At 42.9% G+C, this 19,520-nt stretch overlaps 1 protein-coding gene across 2 annotated transcripts in view; it reads left to right on the top strand.

Moving 5' to 3' along the window:
* The window catches only part of LOC309553391 (potassium channel subfamily T member 2-like), a 422,810-nt gene that overhangs the window by 185,155 nt on the left and 218,135 nt on the right, over positions 1-19,520 (top strand). For both annotated transcript variants that reach the window (XM_082254566.1, XM_082254567.1), the window contains exon 6: positions 7,063-7,122. In XM_082254566.1, coding sequence (XP_082110692.1) covers positions 7,063-7,122 — 60 coding nt within the window. The remainder of the gene's footprint in view (positions 1-7,062; positions 7,123-19,520) is intronic.

Below are 19,520 nucleotides of genomic sequence, written 5' to 3'. Positions count from 1 at the left end.
TAAAGTGTCATCGCGCCACTTCGGGCCTCGTGTTTCCGGTGCGTGGAACGCATCGCTTGCTGGATACAGCATACAGACAAACGGCTTTTATTCATTGCTTTATTATAAATGCATTTACTTTCTTTAATACATTTATAAAATATGGAGTTACACTATGAGATGCCACTTTTTATCCATATAGCCTATGATGGGAGAAACCAGTGACCTGACATACTGAGGTGAAGAAGGAGATATACCATTTTCCAGTTACCTGTTGGTGTCTGTGACCCCTGTAGGGGTCTAATCCTCTGGTGAGTGTGGACCTGAGAGGGGGACAGGAGCACAAGTGGATTCACCTTTGTATTTTACCACCAGAGTCTGTTATTGCACTTTTTTGCACTTATCACTTTATTATCCTACTCATGATTTTTTTGGGATTATGAGATTTATGTGATAATTTGTGTATTACATTTTTTTGCACTGGGAGCACTTTTTGCATTATTAGATTCATATGACATAGTGTGTTGGAGCTTGTTATATTTGATCACCATTGGAATATGTATGTAATATATCATAGTTACATAGTTAGTCAGGTTGAAAAAAAGACACAAGTCCATCTGGCTTAACCAATGAAAAAGAAAAAAAAAAAACAGTAAAGAAAACCCAATCATACAATCCCATATACACAATCCTATACCCGCAGTTGATCCAGAGGAAGGCGAAAAACCCAGCAAAGCACGATCCAATTTGCTACAGAGGAAAAAAAATCCTTCCTGATCCCCAGAGAGGCAATCGGATATTCCCTGGATCAACTTTACCTATAAATATTAGTACCCATTTATATTATGTACACCTAGGAAAGAATCCAGGCCTTTTTTAAAGCAATCTAGTGAGCTGGCCAGAACCACCTCTGGAGGGAGTCTATTCCACATTTTCACAGCTCTTACGGTGAAGAACCTTTCTGTATTTGGAGACAAAATGTGTTTTCCTCTAGATGTAAAGAGTGCCCCCTTGTCCTCTGTGTTGACCTTAAAGTGAATAACTCAACACCAAGTTCACTATATGGACCCCTTATGTATTTATACATGTTGATAATATCCCCCCTTCATCTCCTCTTCTCAAAAGAGAATAACTTCAGTTCCTCTAATCTTTCCTCATAGCTGAGTTCCTCCATGCCTCTTACCAGTTTGGTTGCCCTTCTCTGCACTTTCTCCAGTTCCCCCGATATACTTTTTAAGAACTGGTGCCCAAAACTGAACTGCATATTCCAGATGAGGTCTTACTAATGATTTGTACATGGGCAAAATTATATCTCTCTCTCTCTGGAGTCCATGCCTCTGTTAATACAAGAAAATATCACTTATGTTGTTATGTATGTATATGTTCTTATGTACAGTATCTCAAAAAAGTGAGTACACCCTCACATTTTTTGAAATATTTTATTCTAACTTTTCATGTGACAACACTGAAGAAATGACACTTTGCTACAATGTAAAGTAGTGACTGTACAGCTTGTATAACAGTGTAAATTTACTGTCCCCTCAAAATAACTCAACACACAGTCATCAATGTTTAAACCAAAGGCAACAAAAGTGATTACACCCCTAAGTGGAAATGTCCAAATTGGGCCCAATTAGCCATTTTCCCTCTCGAGTGTCATGTGACTTGTTAGTGTTACAAGGTCTCAGGTGTGAATGGGGAGCTGGTGTGTTAAATTTGGTGTTTGGTGCTCTGGGCACTGGAAGATATGGAGTTTCTGGCCATTCAGGAATGGGAGCTGGAGATCGCCTACAGACGGCTGCTAGACTCTGCTCAGCACCAGCCAGTGTTACTGGGAGAGGAGATCGTAGGTCCCTCGTCCCAGCAGCAGCCAACAGCACTGGGAGTGGAGACGGTCTGTCCCACTACCCAGCACCAGCCAGCGTTACTGGGAGAGGAGATTGTAGGTCCCTCATCCCAGCAGAAGCAAACAGCACTGGGAGTGGAGACGGTCTGTCCCACTACCCAGCTCCAGCCAGTGTTACCCGGAGAGGAGATTGTAGGATCCTCGTCCCAGCAGCAGCAAACAGCACTGGGAGTGGAGACGGTTGGTTCCCCTACCCAGCACCAGCCAGTGTTACCGGGAGAGGAGATTGTAGGTCCCTTATCCCAGCAGCAGCCAACAGGACTGGAGGTGGAGATGGTCGATCCCACTACTCAGCACCAGCCATGGATTACAGATTTACCTGACTTTTCATCAAAGGATGAAATGGGTAATAAATCACCTGCCAAAGTGTTGGCACTGGGCCTGAGTGCCACCAGCCTGTGCCCTGGACTTTCAACAATTCCAGAGACTGAGGATTTAATAGTCTTTTCTGCTGAGGAGGAACATCTCAGTGAGCTTACAGCAGAAGAGCGGGCATCCAGGCATAGCGCTGCTAACCTCTGCCTGCAATAATTGGTGGTCCAGGAAGATGTGTGCAAGGCCAATGACTGTTCAGCTTACTTCCCTGCGGAACAACAGGCATCAGGGCCTAATATCACTGAGCTCCGCCCAACACCAACAGCTGCATCTGTGGAGTTACAAGAAGCTTCTACGGCAGAAGAGCTGACAACTGGACAGAGGGTCCAAGACATCTTCCCCACACCTGAGGCAGTTCCGGAGGCCCAGGGTGAGAAGGTGGTGGTCACTCCCCAGCAGCAGACAGCTTCCCAGAATGATGACACCAACCCAGCAGAAGAGATGGCAACAGGGCAGAGTGCTGCTGGCCTCTGCCCTCAACTAAAAAAGGATGGGTTTCCTGAGAAAGTGGATGGGACTACGGTCTTTACTTGCATATCCCAGGGATGCTGGGCAGTCGGCCCAGATCCCCAACAACCTGACAAAGTGAGCCCAGCCACCCTGTCTTCTCTCCAGCAGCTGAAAGGACTCCTGGGAGAAGGGCCAGTCCACGCTTTTCCCCAGCATCGGGTATGTTTTACACGAGAGGCAGAGGTTGGCTGGGTGAGTAACGTTGTGTTCCGGACAATTTGTTTGGGGTACTGTGTGGGGACAGACATTGGGGGATGGGAACTATGGACTAACTTCAAGGTCAACCCGTTTGGGGTCTCCTCCTGCGTTAGTCTCCTTTGGAAAGGGGAGAGATGTGACGGGAGTCACTTTGGTTGGAGGTCCTGTGGAACTCAGCTTACCTTAGAGGGGTTGGGAAAACCCTCTCTCTGCCACCTAGTCTCTTCTTATGTGTAAGTCCCCTGTGTCTATTAGGGGCACAGGGTGACCAAGAACCCCAGTAGGGTCTGCACTAACTCGCTGTAAAACCACACCGGACTCAGCATTTGGTGTTATCCCGGCTATCCTGGGTTCTGTATGTGTGATTTGTGTTGAACCTATGACAGCAATATTTAAGAACAATATTCCTCAAAGAAATATATAAAGATGAACAATTTCAGACTGTTATAATATTGGAAATGGTGGCCCATAGACCTCTGCAAGATAGGTTGAGATGGGGTGGGGTTTGTTATTGTTAAGTACCTGCATTCCTTTGTTCTATTGTTGTTCTGTCTGCCTTATGATCAACCTATTATGGGATGTACATGTGTATTAACTTCTAGAGGGGAGGAGGGGATTTCTCCAGCAGCCCTTCCTGTGAACTGTCTACTGTTGGAAAGTTGAATACACCTGTGTGTCATGTTACAGAATGTAGTTCCCCGCCCAGTGTGTTGTTATTATGCAAAGAGGGGGAGGGGGGATTGTCCCCTGAGTTTTTATCTTTTGTGCCTGTGTTCAATAAAGAGTTAGTTGCTTTCAGAGACATACAAGCTAAGTTCAGGCTAGTTTTTGTATGTAGGGCAGCTGGAATATCTCCATCTATGTCCAGACTGGAGGAAGCCATATACTGACGGAAGACCACAAGTACGGTGTGGGTCGACGGTTCCGTTACACTCTACATAAAGATGGCCTAGGCTATAAGAAGATTGCCAAGACCCTGAAACTGAGCTGCAGAATGGTGGCAAAGATCATACAGCTGTTTAACAGGACAAGTTCCACTCAGAACAGGCCTCGCCATGGTCAACCAAAGAAGTTGAGTGCAAGTGCTCAGCTTCATATCCAAAGGCTGTCTTTGGGAAATAGATGTATGAGTGCTGCCAGCATTGCTGCAGAGGTTGAAGGGGTGGGGGTCAGCCTGTCAGTGCTCAGGCCATACGCTGCACACTGCATCAAATTTGTCTGCATGGCTGTCGTCCCAGAAGGAAGCCACTTCTAAAGATGATGCACAAGAAAGCCCACAAACAGTTTGCTAAAGACAAGCAGACTAAGGACATGGATTACTGGAACCATGTCCTGTGGTCTGATGAGACCAAGATAAACTTATTTGGTTCAGATAGTGTCAAGCGTGTGTGGCGGCAACCAGGTGAGGAGTACAAAGACAAGTGTGTCTTGCCTACAGTCAAGCATGGTGGTGGGAGTGTCATGGTCTGGGACTGCATGAGTGCTGCTGGCACTGGGGAGCTACAGTTCATTGAGAGAACCATGAATGCCAACATGTACTGTGACATATTGTAGCAGAGCATGATCCCCTCCCTTCGGAGACTGGGTTGCAGGGCAATACTCCAACATGATAATGACCCCAAACACACCTCCAAGACGACCACTGCCTTGCTAAAGAAGCTGAGGGTAAAGGTGATTGACTGGCCAAGCATGTCTTCAGACCTAAACCCTATTGCGCATCTGTGGGGCATCCTCAAACAGAAGGTGGAGGAGTGCAAGGTCTCTAACATCCACCAGCTCTGTGATGTCATCATGGAGGAGTGGAAGAGGACTCCAGTGGCAACCTGTGAAGCTCTGGTGAACTCCATACCCAAGTGGGTTGAGGCAGTGCTGGAAAATAATGGTGGCTACACAAAATATTGACACTTTTGGCCCAATTTGGACATTTCCACTTAGGGGTGTACTCACTTTTGTTGCCAGAGGTTTAGACATTAATGGCTGTGTGTTATTTTGACGGGACAGCAAATTTATACTGTTATATAAGCTGTACACTCACTACTTTACATTGTAGCAAAGTGTAATTTCTTCAGTGTTGTCATATGAAAAAAGAATAAAATATTTACAAAAATGTGAGGGGTGTACTCACTTTTGTGAGATACTGTATCTATCAAGGAGATAACACCTTTATTAATTTATTAACATTTTTATTTTATTTATTCACTATATATTTTTATGAGGATCACACACATGTTTTAGGCAGCGCCACTTATACCTCTTTCCTATATTTATTCAATTGCATATCCCACATGGTGGGATACGTGAGGTAGGCTGCAGCCTTGATGCACAAATCCTAGAGTGGAACTTATTATTTTCATTTTATTTAAAGTGGAACTAAACCTATCGATTTAACAGTTTCAAAAAACAGTTACATTCCCGGCACGTGCCTGGAAAGCTGTCACATTGGTTGTCCTCCCAACCAAACTGTCAAACCATCAAATGGCTGGTGTCATAACTGATAACATGTGCAGCATAGGATTGCCACCTCATCCTTTGTAACCAGGACACACATTACACAGATCCTGTGGCTGATTAACCACCTCAGCTCCGGAAAGTTTTACCCCCTTAATGACCAGGCCATTTTTTGCGATACAACACTGCGTTCCTTTAACTGACAATTGAGCTTTCTTTTGGTGGTATTTGATCACCTCTACTGTTTTTATTTTTTGTGCTATAAACAAAAAAGGACCCCAATTTTGAAAATAACAATATTTTTTACTTTCTGCTATAAAACATACCCAATAAAAACATTTAAAAAAATTAATTTTTTCATCAATTTAGGCCAATATGTATTCTGCCACATATTTTTGGTAAAAAAAATCCCAATAAGTATATATGGAATGGTTTGCGCAAAAGTTATAATGTCTACAAACTATGGGATGCATTTATGGACTTTTCATTTCTTTAATTGTTTAACTGAAACACAAGATCTCTCCTTTCCTCCCTGACAGAACAACGATCTGCCTTGTTTACATAGGCAGACCGCTGTTCTGTAATTCCGCTGAACAATTAGCGGGTTCCGGTGGCCATCGCTGGTTGTCCAATCACAGTAGAAGTGGCGATCCGACAGCACACGCGCGCCCCTGAAATCCCGTGCACAAAATTACGCACTGTACATGTACGTGATTTCGCGCAGGCGGTCCGGAAGTGGTTATGGTGGTAATCAAAATCACTTGGTGCCTTATGTGCATTATTTTAGCCTCAGAACCTGTGTAATTAATATGTTTCCTGGTTTAAAGGGATGAAGTGGCAACCCTAGTGCAGCATCGTGGCAGTTGAAGATCAGAGGCCAAGATGGCAGCTTCCTTGGCTAAAAAATGATAAGAGAGTTTAGTTCCCCTTTAACTGCCAAAGTTTTTTAAACCTGTCCAGTCACTTGTGATTCACACACTTGTCAGACAGGAAGGTGACACCATTTTTTCTTTTAGAGTGAAATAATACAGTGATGTCACCTATCTCCCTGCCTGCTGATTGGACAGTGAAGGTGCAGCAACACATTGATAAGTTATCAGCTCTGTTTGGTCTGCTCTTCTCCTGTCAGCACATGTGAACTGCAGCAGAGCCTAACGGACATGTAGTGCCACCCCTCCTTCCCGCAAAATATAAGTGCTGCTATGCAAGGGATGATATCAATGGAGATTAATGTACTTATTCCAGCTGAGGCTAAAATTGCATGTAATTATTTTACTTAGAACACACAACACTATTAGGCCTCGTTTCCACTTGTGTTTAGGTCCTGCGCAACAGGACGTAAAAACACAGCTTCCCCTATATGCTGCAAAGGCAGCGGAGTGGGGAAAACATATGCCATGCCACAAATGATCCCCACTGTCATGTTCAGCAAGTGTGACCCATTCAAGTAAATGGGGTCACCACACAACCACCCTGTTTCGGCACACTAGTGAGGCTATACAATGCCTTCTCACAGCCTTCTTTTTTTAATATTTGCTTTTAACTTAGAGAACATACAGTAGGTAACACATGTTGTGTTATTATATAATTGTATATCACTGCTTTTATCTTTGTGAAACCTCATTCCATATTTCCTTTCCTTTTAGGTGCTTGTTGCATTAATCAGCTTTTTAGAAACCATGTTACTGACCTATCTAGGATACAAGGTGAGTCACATTTGTTCTGATTTCACATGCCTCTCTCTGAATAGTTACTAGGACACTACTCCAAGTTTTTATTGCTGTGTTCGCAAATTATTTTAGAACAGAAATAGGGAGCCATCCATAATTAGTCCTTAACCACTAAGTGACCGCCCGCCATGCCCACAATGTACTGCGGATGCCCCTGTAGGCAAAGCGATATACCCATACATCACTGCCTTCTTTCAGGTTTAGGGTGCACACATGCTTGTACACAGCGGGAGCCTGTCAGCAAGTACCGGCCAATGATCCATGACCTGGACCTGCTGATGGGCTGTGTGTAATTGGTAAACGACACAGAGATCTGCACAAGGGAGAGATCTATCATTTTCTCATCCCTGCATTGCTGAGGGATCCCGCCGTCTGCCTGCTCTGCTGTGTGACAGTTCTTAAATATCTAAGGGGCGGGTCACCCGGTGACATCACCTGGTGGCCCCGTCCCCTGTGATGTCACCAACCCAGCATGCACAGGATCGTGACATCACGGGGGCTGTGCCACCAGGTGACGTCGCTGGGTGGCCCTGCCCCTTAGCTATTTAAGAACTGTCCCACGGTGGAGCAGGCAGACAGCGGCACTTTTTTTTTTATTTTATTTTTTTCGCGGCTGGCAGTGGGGGCAGGCATCATGATCGACAATGGATCTACATCGGGGACATTTTTTAAACTTTTTTTATTTTTTAATAAAGGACTCGTGTTGTATCTTTACTTACTTTTTTGGTAAATGGGTACCCAATACTCATTCACATAGGGGGGTTTGCCAGCTGCCTGGCTATTTTGACTTAAAGTATAACTAAAGGCAAAACAGGGATTCGAACACTTGTCAGTTTTTATTGCTGTATGTGTCCCCATTATGGAGATTTACCCTCTCTATTCGTCCTATTATCACAAAAAGTGAAAGTTAAAGAAAATCCCGCATTTTAGGTTCTCCCCAGAAGATTAATAGAGGGGAAATCTTCCAATGGGGACACTAGTTCTGATGACCTGGGGTAAAAGCAACAATAATGGAAGCTAAGATGCGAGTGATGTGATAATGACACTCTCAGCCTCTCCCTGCACATACATTTTCCAGCTTGCAGGACAACAATCTAAGGCTTGCAAACTGAGAGTGATCATCACTGAGATCAGTCAGCTCTACAGTTAATCCTTTACACACTCAAATAATAGCTACCACCATTTGCTTTAACAGAACTTGCACCACTCAAAGTATTTACTGTAACAATTACTACTTCAAAACAGGTCCTTGACACCAATTGCCAATCCTAACAGGGATGAAACACAGTTAAAATATGTCAGCTTTATTTCTGATTTATAGCATTAGAGATAAAGCTTAACAATTTTTAAATATGATTTAAAAAGACAATAAGCAATAGTAAAATAAATGGGAATAACAGTGAAAATACAAAGTTTTGCCTGGTCTCTGGTTCCGACAGAGTGCAATACAATGTAGTATAAGTCTGGTCGTGACAGAGTCACTGGCCCTCAGAGTGCCACTCAACATGGGTGCAATGCTTCAATCGAAAATTGAGAGCTGTTGCAGCCATATATTTTGGTCCCTGAAGAGGGTGTCTGCAAAAACTACAAAGCCAATCAAAGCACCTGAGGGGTAGGAGGTAGGAGTGTTGGTACTTTTCATGTGTAGATTTCTAAGTGCAGCAATATTTTCATATGGAACGTGTTACAGTCTTATAAACAATATATTATTTCATAGAATGAAATCACGGTTTAATAGAGAATAATCATGGGGCATCTCTTATGTATGATTTCCTCAGAAGGGGTAATGAACCCCATCAGCTTCATGTACCTAATATAGTTATGTTTATGTAGCACCCTCCTAGGTAGGTGCTAGAGAGTGAGTATAGTTTTTGGCTCTGTCTGCCTATCAGAGGAGCACCAGGTACATTCTATATTGCACTCTGCTTAACAGGAAGCAGGATCTGTGAGTTAGGTCTGCTTAGTGTGCCCAGTGTGTGATTCATATGGTCTGAGGAAGTGTCCCCACTGATCCAATGGGGAGGCACACTGGACATTGGAGGAAACCTGACCAATGAGGACACAGTCTTTTGATAAAGCCCCAGGGATTGGCACAGACGGCTGTCTTGGTGCATTGTGGAGTGTGGTATAAAAAGCCAGGGGCACAAGTGCACAAGGTCTTTGGCGGGAAGCAGAGTCCCAGAAGGAGGGTGGTGGCTGCCTCCTCTAGTGATGTAGTTGGTGCGTGGTCACAGGCAGTCGGCCTGGTGAACCAGAGGTGTGGAGCTGAACCCGGAGGTCCAGGAAAGCTGACTGGAGGAGTTGAGGCACTGCGAGAATCTGGAAAGAAGTATCATGAGTACAGAGGATCTTGCCTAAGGGTCGGCTGAGGAAGGGGACCACTCCAGAGTAGTGTAGTCAGTGGACGAGTGTCAGCTGGAGGAAAGGGGGTACTAGGTGAGTGCCCTGAAGTGAAATACTATAAGGAACATTTACCTTAGATTCATCCATTGGCAGGCTGAAGTAGCAGCCTTGCCGCATCCTCAAGTTAGAAGTCCTCAGAATTGTGAATAGTTCAAGCGTTGGGGTATCCTACTCATCCCTTCTCCCATCCCAATATAAAATAAAAACAACAAATACATCAACCCCTAGACTGATCATTGACTGAGCCAAGCATAAGGTGTTAAGATTTCTGCATGCAGTTGCTACGGGTAACCTAGGGGAATCCATAAGTGTAACAAACCAGCAGCTCTTAAGGGGGCAGTGCTACATTTAGTATCTAATTATTAGTCATTTTCTTCTATAATAATGTAGACAGTTATTATTAATGCAACTTTATCACACCAGGCAGGGGCGTAACTACAGGGGTTGCAGGGGTTGCAATTGCTACCGGGCCCCATGCTCCAGGGGGCCCAGTAGCAAACCAGTGGGTGAACTTCCAGGATCTCAAAGGTCACACTTGCGACCGGGCCCTGGCATTGCACCACTGTGGGGAGGCCCCAAGATTGCAGGAAGGGGGCCCACTGCAGAACTTGTGAAAGGATCCTGCTGCGGGACCATAATAAAAGGCCATGCAATGAGAGTAAAGAGCCCCAGAATTAGTGGGAAGAGCCCCGGGCTTGAAGGAAAGGGCCCCGGCCAGGGGTCTGGGGGGCCCTTCATGGTTTCTTGCATCGGGGCCCTGAAGGTTCTAGTTACGCCTCTGACACCAGGATATATAAAGTTTGATCCTATGGTGAGAAATATACAGGAATGTGCCTTGCTTTTCATTGCAAATTAAAATCTTTATAAATTGCCATAACGCCTATAATAATAGAGGTTTACAATGCCATTCATAGGTTGTTGGCTTGAGAGATATCTTCTAACGGGTTTACTTGGACATGAGTCAGAGATGTTGTAAAGTGGATCGTTTTAACACATCTTTTATGATAGCTGTTAGCAGTTTACGATAGGCCTATAACCTAGTTGTGCAGAACACATTTGGATAACCTTCTGCCCCGTTTCACTGAAATGTAGGATACTGCTAGGAATTTACAATATTCTGCTAAGAAAGTTTAATGAAATTTGCTATAACCTGCTTACGTCTAAATTTTAGCTGTACAATCTTATGATTTGATTGCTGAATATGAATTTTAAGTACAACACAACAATCAGTTTGGGTCCTCAGGCCTAATTATCTTCACAAGTAACTCTTCTCGTATCCTCTCACAGCATGCCTTTGGGTGTGCCCCTGGCTGGCATGGGCCGAAAGGTCTATGGCCTGATAAAAGGGGGTCATAATGTGGTCTTCACCTTGTGCAGATGGGTTGAAAGAAGTCTGAGAACCAGGATAGTAGGCAGAACGAGGACACTGCTGCATTTGAATTGTCATTCCAGATCTGTTAAAACCTCATGTTCTACACAATCCCCGATGTGTATGGGTTTTTTTAGGTGCTCCAGTTTCCCCTCACAATTTAAATAAATCAGATTACACCCTCATTTGCTGGAAGATGACTGTATTACTGTAGTAAGGGTATTCTATTGTGTTCTATGTGGAAATGTAGTTTCGTTACACCTCTCATGAGATAAGGTAGACGATAGTTTCACTTACAGATGGAAATATTTGCCGCAAATTGATTTTGGCAGTAATTAGCAGGTAATTCCCTCTTAGGCCAATTCCCCTCTGAGCTGTAATGATCCAGTCTATTTTAATTACCTCCCTGTCTGGGGGAAGTAAATAACACTGGCAGGGCCCATAGTCTTAAAATCGATTGCTTCTGTATTGTTCTAGCCATGTGTATGTCACTTGATGGAAACCATACATTAAGTCTCTGGTGAATAAAAGATAGGGTGTTGGCGCTGCCTATTTAAAAAACAATAAAAACGTACAAACTGTAAATACTATAAAGTGACGGTGACAAATAATTTAGCGTAAATATTGCATGCTAAAACATAACTCAATACAAATGAGTGCTAATCAAAATAAAGGTGCTTAGCAGATAAAGTGTTGTAGTGCACGTGCAAAGAATTCCCAACTGTATCATACAGTATATGGAAAGTGCTGTAAAGAGCTGGGGAAAGAACTAGTATGCAAAGGATAAATATACAAATACAAGAGAAATGTAATAAAATGAAAACACAATCAGAATAGTGTTGGTGTACAAATAGAATATACTAAAAGGAAACACAATCCAAATAGTGCTGGTGTGCAACCAATCTGTGAATAGTCCCAATGATGGAATTTCTGTAGTCCAGTGACTGAGTATATTGTGCAAGAAAAAATATATATGAGTGGTAGGTGACAATCACTGTATTCAAAAGGGTGACCCCGTGCCGTGTGGTAGGGTGCTGCGTGGTCCTTTCTGGTGAAAAGGCTCACTTACCAGAAGCACCCACCCCACACAGGGGTATAAGGCGGGTGTATAAGAATCAAGGGTCTCGGTGTCTCCCCTCCTCCTGGGTCGATGGGTCCCTGAAGTGGTCCCTGAGGTCCTAACTGGAGGTATCCCTGGGGTATTAGTGGATCCTACTATTCTCCTATAGGCTGGGGATGATCCGAGAGGTCCGCCAGATATAGCTCATAGCCGTATACCAAGGGATGATAGATAGACAAGGCACATAGCGTAATACCGTCTAAGGGGTTTATTCAATATAAAACAGAGAGGTACTCACAATCAGAAATAAGTAAACAGGCACAGGTACGAGTGTGGAGCGCGATGTGGTCCAAGCCTCGTTCTCGATGTGCGGGAACCGGAAGTGTCGCGTCACTTCCGGAAGTACCTCTCTGTTTTATATTGAATAAACCTCTTAGACGGTATTACGCTATGTGCCTTGTCTATCTATCATCCCTTGGTATACGGCTATGAGCTATATCTGGCGGACCTCTCGGATCATCCCCAGCCTTTAGGAGAATAGTAGGATCCACTAATACCCCAGGGATACCTCCAGTTAGGACCTCAGGGACCACTTCAGGGACCCATCGACCCAGGAGGAGGGGAGACACCGAGACCCTTGATTCTTATACACCCGCCTTATACCCCTGTGTGGGGTGGGTGCTTCTGGTAAGTGAGCCTTTTCACCAGAAAGGACCCCGCAGCACCCTACCACACGGCACGGGGTCACCCTTTTGAATACAGTGATTGTCACCTACCACTCATATATATTTTTTCTTGCACAATATACTCAGTCACTGGACTACAGAAATTCCATCATTGGGACTATTCACAGATTGGTTGCACACCAGCACTATTTGGATTGTGTTGGGACTATTCACAGATTGGTTGCACACCAGCACTATTTGGATTGTGTTGGGACTATTCACAGATTGGTTGCACACCAGCACTATTTGGATTGTGTTTCCTTTTAGTATATTCTATTTGTACACCAACACTATTCTGATTGTGTTTTCATTTTATTACATTTTTCTTGTATTTGTATATTTATCCTTTGCATACTAGTTCTTTTCCCAGCTCTTTACAGCACTTTCCATATACTGTATGATACAGTTGGGAATTCTTTGCACGTGCACTACAACACTTTATTTGATAAGCACTTTATCTGCTAAGCACCTTTATTTTGATTAGCACTCATTTGTATTGAGTTATGTTTTAGCATGCAATATTTACGCTAAATTATTTGTCACCGTCACTTTATAGTATTTACAGTTTGTACGTTTTTATTGTTTTTTAAATAGGCAGCGCCAACACCCTATCTTTTATTCATTTTATATTTAGTCCCCGGACTAATATTCAGGGAGGCTGCAGCCTACACTCACACACACTATCTATATATTACATTTACTCCACACACTTGTCACTGGAATATATTTTCTTTGCACAATTTTTTGGGCATATCCTATTAGAGTCCTCTTGCGCGGAGTTTATACATCTCATTAAGTCTCTGGTGTATAGATCACTGTGGTGGAAAGCTTTGTTGCTTGAAAACTGCATTGGTTTGCACACACAACCGTTATATGATCGTTCCTCATCGTCCCCCTAAATGATTTGAGAAACTGATACCCACTCAGACCACCTATGTCTGACCTTAAGGATGGTCATATGTGCCACAGATTGGGCCTATTATCCCTGAGAAACCAAATTAGGCCCAATTTAACCAAGAACAATTGTAGAAATTATGTATTCTGGCCATCCTGTAATATACTGTATATATATATATATGTGTATAATTTCTCACAAAAGTGAGTATAGCCCTCACATTTTTGTAAATATTTTATTATATCTTTTCATGTGACAACACTGAAGAAATGACACTTTGCTACAATGTAAAGTAGTGAGCGTACAGCTTGTATAACAGTGTAAATTTGCTGCCCCCTCAAAATAACTCAACACACAGCCATTAATGTCTAAACTGCTGGCAACAAAAGTGAGTACACTCCTAAGTGAAAATGACCAAATTGGGCCTAATTAGCCATTTTCCCTCCCCGGTATCATGTGACTCATTAGTGTTACAAGGTCTCAGGTGTGAATGGGGAGCAGGTGTGTTAAATTTGGTGTTGTCGCTCTCACTCTCTCATACTGGTCACTGGAAGTTCAACATGGCACCTCATGGCAAAGAACTCTCTAAGGATCTGAAAAAAAGATTTGTTGCTCTACATAAAGATGGCCTAGGCTATAAGAAGATTGCCAAGACTCTGAAACTGATCTGCAGCACGGTGGGCAAGACCATACAGCGGTTTAGCAGGACAGTTTCCACTCAGAACAGGCCTCGCCATGGTCGACCAAAGAAGTTGAGTGCACATGCTCAGTGTATTATCCAGAGTTTGTCTTTGGGAAATAGACGTATGAGTGCTGCCAGCATTGCTGCTGAGGTCAAAGGGGTGGGGGGGTCAGCCTGTCAGTGCTCAGACCATACGCCACATACTGCATCAAATTGGTCTGCATTGCTGTTGTCCCAGAAGGAAGCCTCTTCTAAAGATGATGCACAAGAAAGCCCGCAAACAGTTTGCTAAAGACAAGCAGACTAAGAACATGGATTACTGGAACCATGTCCTGTGGTCTGATGAGACCAGGATAAACTTATTTGGTTCAGATGGTGTCAAGCGTGTGGGGTGACAACCAGGTGAGGAGTACAAAGATAAGTGTAAAAAGAGAAAAAAAGAGTTGGGACTTTAAATGAGGGGGACCGCTGGCAGTAGGTGGACTGAGACCTGTAGTAACACAGGTTAATAAACAACAATAAAAGTAATATATAAAGGCAGGTATTTATTCAATCTCCACAATGGTATACATGATAAAACAAATGAATTATGGTAAAATCATGTCACATAAACATCAAACTTGATAACAAGAGCTAGTTAACATGCAGGATATGATGACCAAGGATAATAGAGGCACAATAAATAACAATTGATGTACAGGCCAATGTATATAAATGAAGTTGAACATAGAGCTTGCATCCTAAATAACCCAACGCGATTCGTGGGACGCAACCCACTTCTTCAGCGGCAGGAGCAATCAAAAGTATCTAAAAAGAGTACAAAAAGTAATGGTATAGTTGAATGGTATACAAAAATTGTATGTAATTGGATACTATTAAAAAAGATGAGGAGGGGAGAGAGGGGGAGGGTCCCGTCCCCAGGTACAAATAATCCCCTTCCCAAAGTTACCTTACACGGCCAGCTCAAGATGTTTGGAATGGTGTTAAGGGCTGGAGGCTGTCTGGATGCTAATAGTCAGCACAAGCATGTTGGAGTATAGTTAGAAACCATAAGATCTCAAAATGTAGAGTTTGAGGTAGTATGAGTAGCAGTACACAGAGAATTCTATAAATAAAAAACAAAATAATAATAAAATATGAGTATATATTTTTTATTTGCCGAAAGAGCATAATATAGGTGACTGCTAAACAAATGCCAAGGAACCAGGGACAATAGGGAGAAAATCCATAACCACAGTGCACTGATATGTGTCATATTAAGAAGAGGTACATAATCGTAGTGCACTTATATGTGTGACATAAGAGGTAGGGCTATGAAGTGACAGTGAATAGGGTGCTACGAGAATGCAGGTGAGAAAATACAGATAACCATAAGTTGTCAAACCAAAGTGTGAATAGTAAACCAATTAAATAAGAAATCCCCCTTGTGAACAGGGAAATTGAAAGTGAGCCCCAAATAAGATAAAAGAATCATAGCAAAGATGTGAATTAAGTAAGTGAGTGGGATATCCATCGGCAGTGTTACCTCTTGCCCCATGATGGTTCTAAACTTCTACAGGTAATGTCAGTACAGTCCAGGGCAGGATGTAAATTGCAAAATAAAATCCTCCAAAGTGGGGTGTGGTATAAATACCCCTTCAAGATTGGCCCTGATGCCTCCCAGCGTCACGCTGGCGCTCTATACAAGGGGATGCGGCAACACCCGGGAGGCCCAGGCCTCCTCGAGTGTATGGCAACCAAAGCCCTCATTGTTTGAGCGCTGAATGGAAAAAACTCTGCGCCGGTATAGCAGCCCCACCGTAGTGACATCACATGTCCGGCGCGGGGAGGCGAGGCGCCGATGCCCTGCTGCAAAACATGCCCCTTCCCCTAAACAAAAGGAATGGGAGGGGAGAGGGAAGGCGTCCAGAGCACATCGCAGTTCCCAGCTATGGATGAGAGACCAGCAGCCCTAGGTGTACAAAAACAGCCCGGAAGGGCTGCATGAGTGCTGCTGGCACTAGGGAGCTACAGTTCATTCAGGGAACCATGACTGCCAGCATGTGCTGTGACATACTGAAGCGTGATCCCCTCCCTTCGGAGACTGGGCCACATGGCAGTATTCCAACATAGCAACCCCAAACACACCTCCAAGACGACCACTGCCTTGCTAAAGAAGCTGAGGGTAAAGGTGATGGACTGGCCAAGCACGTCTCCAGACCTAAACCCTATTGAGCATCTGTGGGGCATCCTCAAACGGAAGGTGAAGGAGCGCAAGGTCTCTAACATCCACCAGCTCCGTGATGTTGTCATGGAGGAGTGGAAGAGGATTCCAGTGGCAACCTGTGAAGCTCTGGTGAACTCAATGCCCAAGGGGGTTGAGGCAGTGCTGGGAAATAATAGTGGCTACATAAAATATTGACACTTTAGGCACAATTTTATCATTTTCACTTAGGGTTGTACTCTGTTTTGTTGCCAGCGGTTTAGACATTAATGGCTGTGTGTTGAGTTATTTGAAGGGACAGCAAATTTACACTGTTATACAAGCTATACACTCACTACTTTACATTGTAACAAAGCGTCATTTCTTCAGTGCTGTCACAAATGTGAGGGGTGTACTGACTTTTTTGAGATACTGTATATATATATATATATATATTTATATATACACTGTATTTAAAATTTAAGACATGAAAGAAATTAAAAAAAAATTATATTGTTCTGTTTCAAATGTCTATGAACCAAAAGAATTGACGTAGCAATGTTTTATTTCTGGGCATATAGTCAATACTACCACAAAATACATTCTTAAACCCATAAAGTTTATTGTACAAACATTAAAATGATAAAAAATCACCATATCCAATATTTTGGAAAGTAGAGTTCACAGATCCTAGTTAATTCAACATCCAAATGTTATTTCAACACGTTTCGAATGCTTCAAACATCTTCATCAGGAGCACATGTGAACAGAATCTTTGTGGGGACAAGGCAAATGCTGATTCTCAAAAGATCAAAGTACTCCAGACATCATCCCCCGAGTGTATGGAATGGGATACACTCGGGGGATGATGTCTGGAATACTTTGATCTGTTGAGAATCAGCATTTGCTTTGACTACCACCTCTATGTTCCTCGGATGTTCCCTTTTGGAATTGAGAATTTCCACACGAATACTGTTCACATGTGCTCCTGTTGAAGCATTCGAAACGCACTGAGCTAACATTTGGATGTTGAATTGAAATAAAGTGTAGGAACTCTACTTTACAAAATATTGGATATGGTGCTTTACATAATGTTAATGTTTGTACAATAAACTTTATGGTTTTAAGAATTTATTTTGTGGTACTATTGACTATATGCTCAGAAAATTCAATTTCTACACAAATTCTTTTGTTTCATATGTATTCCAGGATGTGGTACTGTTTCATATGTCTCTTTATGAATTGACATACCTCCTTAGACCCAGTCCAACAGGAAAGTACGGTCACCTGGTGACTTGGCACCATCCACAGGCAGCTTAACTCTTCAAAAAGACACAGAAGTTGAATCCAGCACAATTTTACTTCAGCTATGACAGAGAATGTTCTTCCAGTCTTTTGACACATAAGACGACAATGACTTTCCTAAGCACTTTCTCTTGGAATAACTAACGCTGACTGAGGGAACATAGAAGAAATGGGGAGGATCTAATTAGGACTAAACTAACTAGCACTAAACAGGAATGGAGGACAGGGTAAGATACACAAATCCCTTGGTAAACAAGATGTAGTGACCAGAAACTGCTACTGGATGCCAGTATATAAATGAACAATAATAAAAAATGCATTTGAATACAAGGAAAAGTTACATGAATGTGGGGCAAAACACATATACTGATCAATATTATTGAATTACACATATTAACATATGCAGTGATCAAAACACAATATTTTTGTGATGCTAGTCTTATAAGCCCAGTTCCAATTTGACCAAAAAAACATTCCTCCACCCCTTTTATTTAAAAGAAACAGACAACTTTTGTTATACATACCTTATGCCAACCAGGGCTGCTGTTAGAAATTGCGGGGCCCCGTACAGACTACCTGGCAGCCCCCCCCAAGAAAATATTTAATAAATAAGATATATTTAGCTAAAATTACAACAAAATCACTATTATCAGACACAAATATAACATACAGTGCCTTGCGAAAGTATTCGGCCCCTTTGAACTTTGCGACCTTTTGCCACGTTTCAGGCTATAAACATAAAGATATAAAACTGTAATTTTTTGTGAAGAATCAACAAGTGGGACACAATCATGAAGTGGAACAAAATTCATTGGATATTTTCAACTTTTTTAACAAATAAAAAACTGAAAAATTGGGCGTGCAAAATTCAGCCCCTTTACTTTCAGTGCAGCAAACTCTCTCCAGAAGTTCAGTGAGGATCTCTGAATGATCCAATGTTGACCTGAATGACTAATGATGATAAATAGAATCCACCTGTGTGTAATCAAGTCTCCGTATAAATGCACCTGCACTGTGATAGTCTTAGAGGTCTGTTTAAAGCGCAGAGAGCATCATGAAGAACAAGGAACACACCAGGCAGGTCCGAGATACTGTTGTGGAGAAGTTTAAAGCCGGATTTGGATACAAAAAGATTTCCCAAGCTTTAAACATCCCAAGGAGCACTGTGCAAGCGATAATATTGAAATGGAAGGAGTATCAGACCACTGCAAATCTACGAAGACCTGGCCGTCCCTCTAAACTTTCAGCTTATACAAGGAGAAGACTGATCAGAGATGCAGCCAAGAGGCCCATGATCACTCTGGATGAACTGCAGAGATCTACAGCTGAGGTGGGAGACTCTCTCCATAGGACAACAATCAGTCATATACTGCACAAATCTGGCCTTTATGGAAGAGTGGCAAGAAGAAAGCCATTTCTTAAAGATATCCATAAAAAGTGTCGTTTAAAGTTTGCCAAAAGCCACCTGGGAGACACACCAAACATGTGGAAGAAGGTGCATTGGTCAGATGAAACCAAAATCAAGCTTTTTGGCAACAATGCAAAACGTTGTTTGTCGTAAAAGCAACACAGCTCATCACCCTGAACACACCATCCCCACTGTCAAACATGGTGGTGGCAGCATCTTGGTTTGGGACTGTTTTTCTTCAGCGGGGACAGGGAAGATGGTTAAAATTGATGGGAAGATGGATGGAGCCAAATACAGGACCATTCTGGAAGAAAACCTGATGGAGTCTGCAAAAGACCTGAGACT

This window comes from Pelophylax lessonae, assembly GCF_965119305.1.
Source record: "Pelophylax lessonae genome assembly, chromosome: 4".
Lineage (NCBI taxonomy): Eukaryota > Metazoa > Chordata > Amphibia > Anura > Ranidae > Pelophylax > Pelophylax lessonae.
The sequence above is the reverse complement of the archived record's forward strand: the minus strand, read 5'-3'. Positions and strand labels throughout refer to the sequence as shown.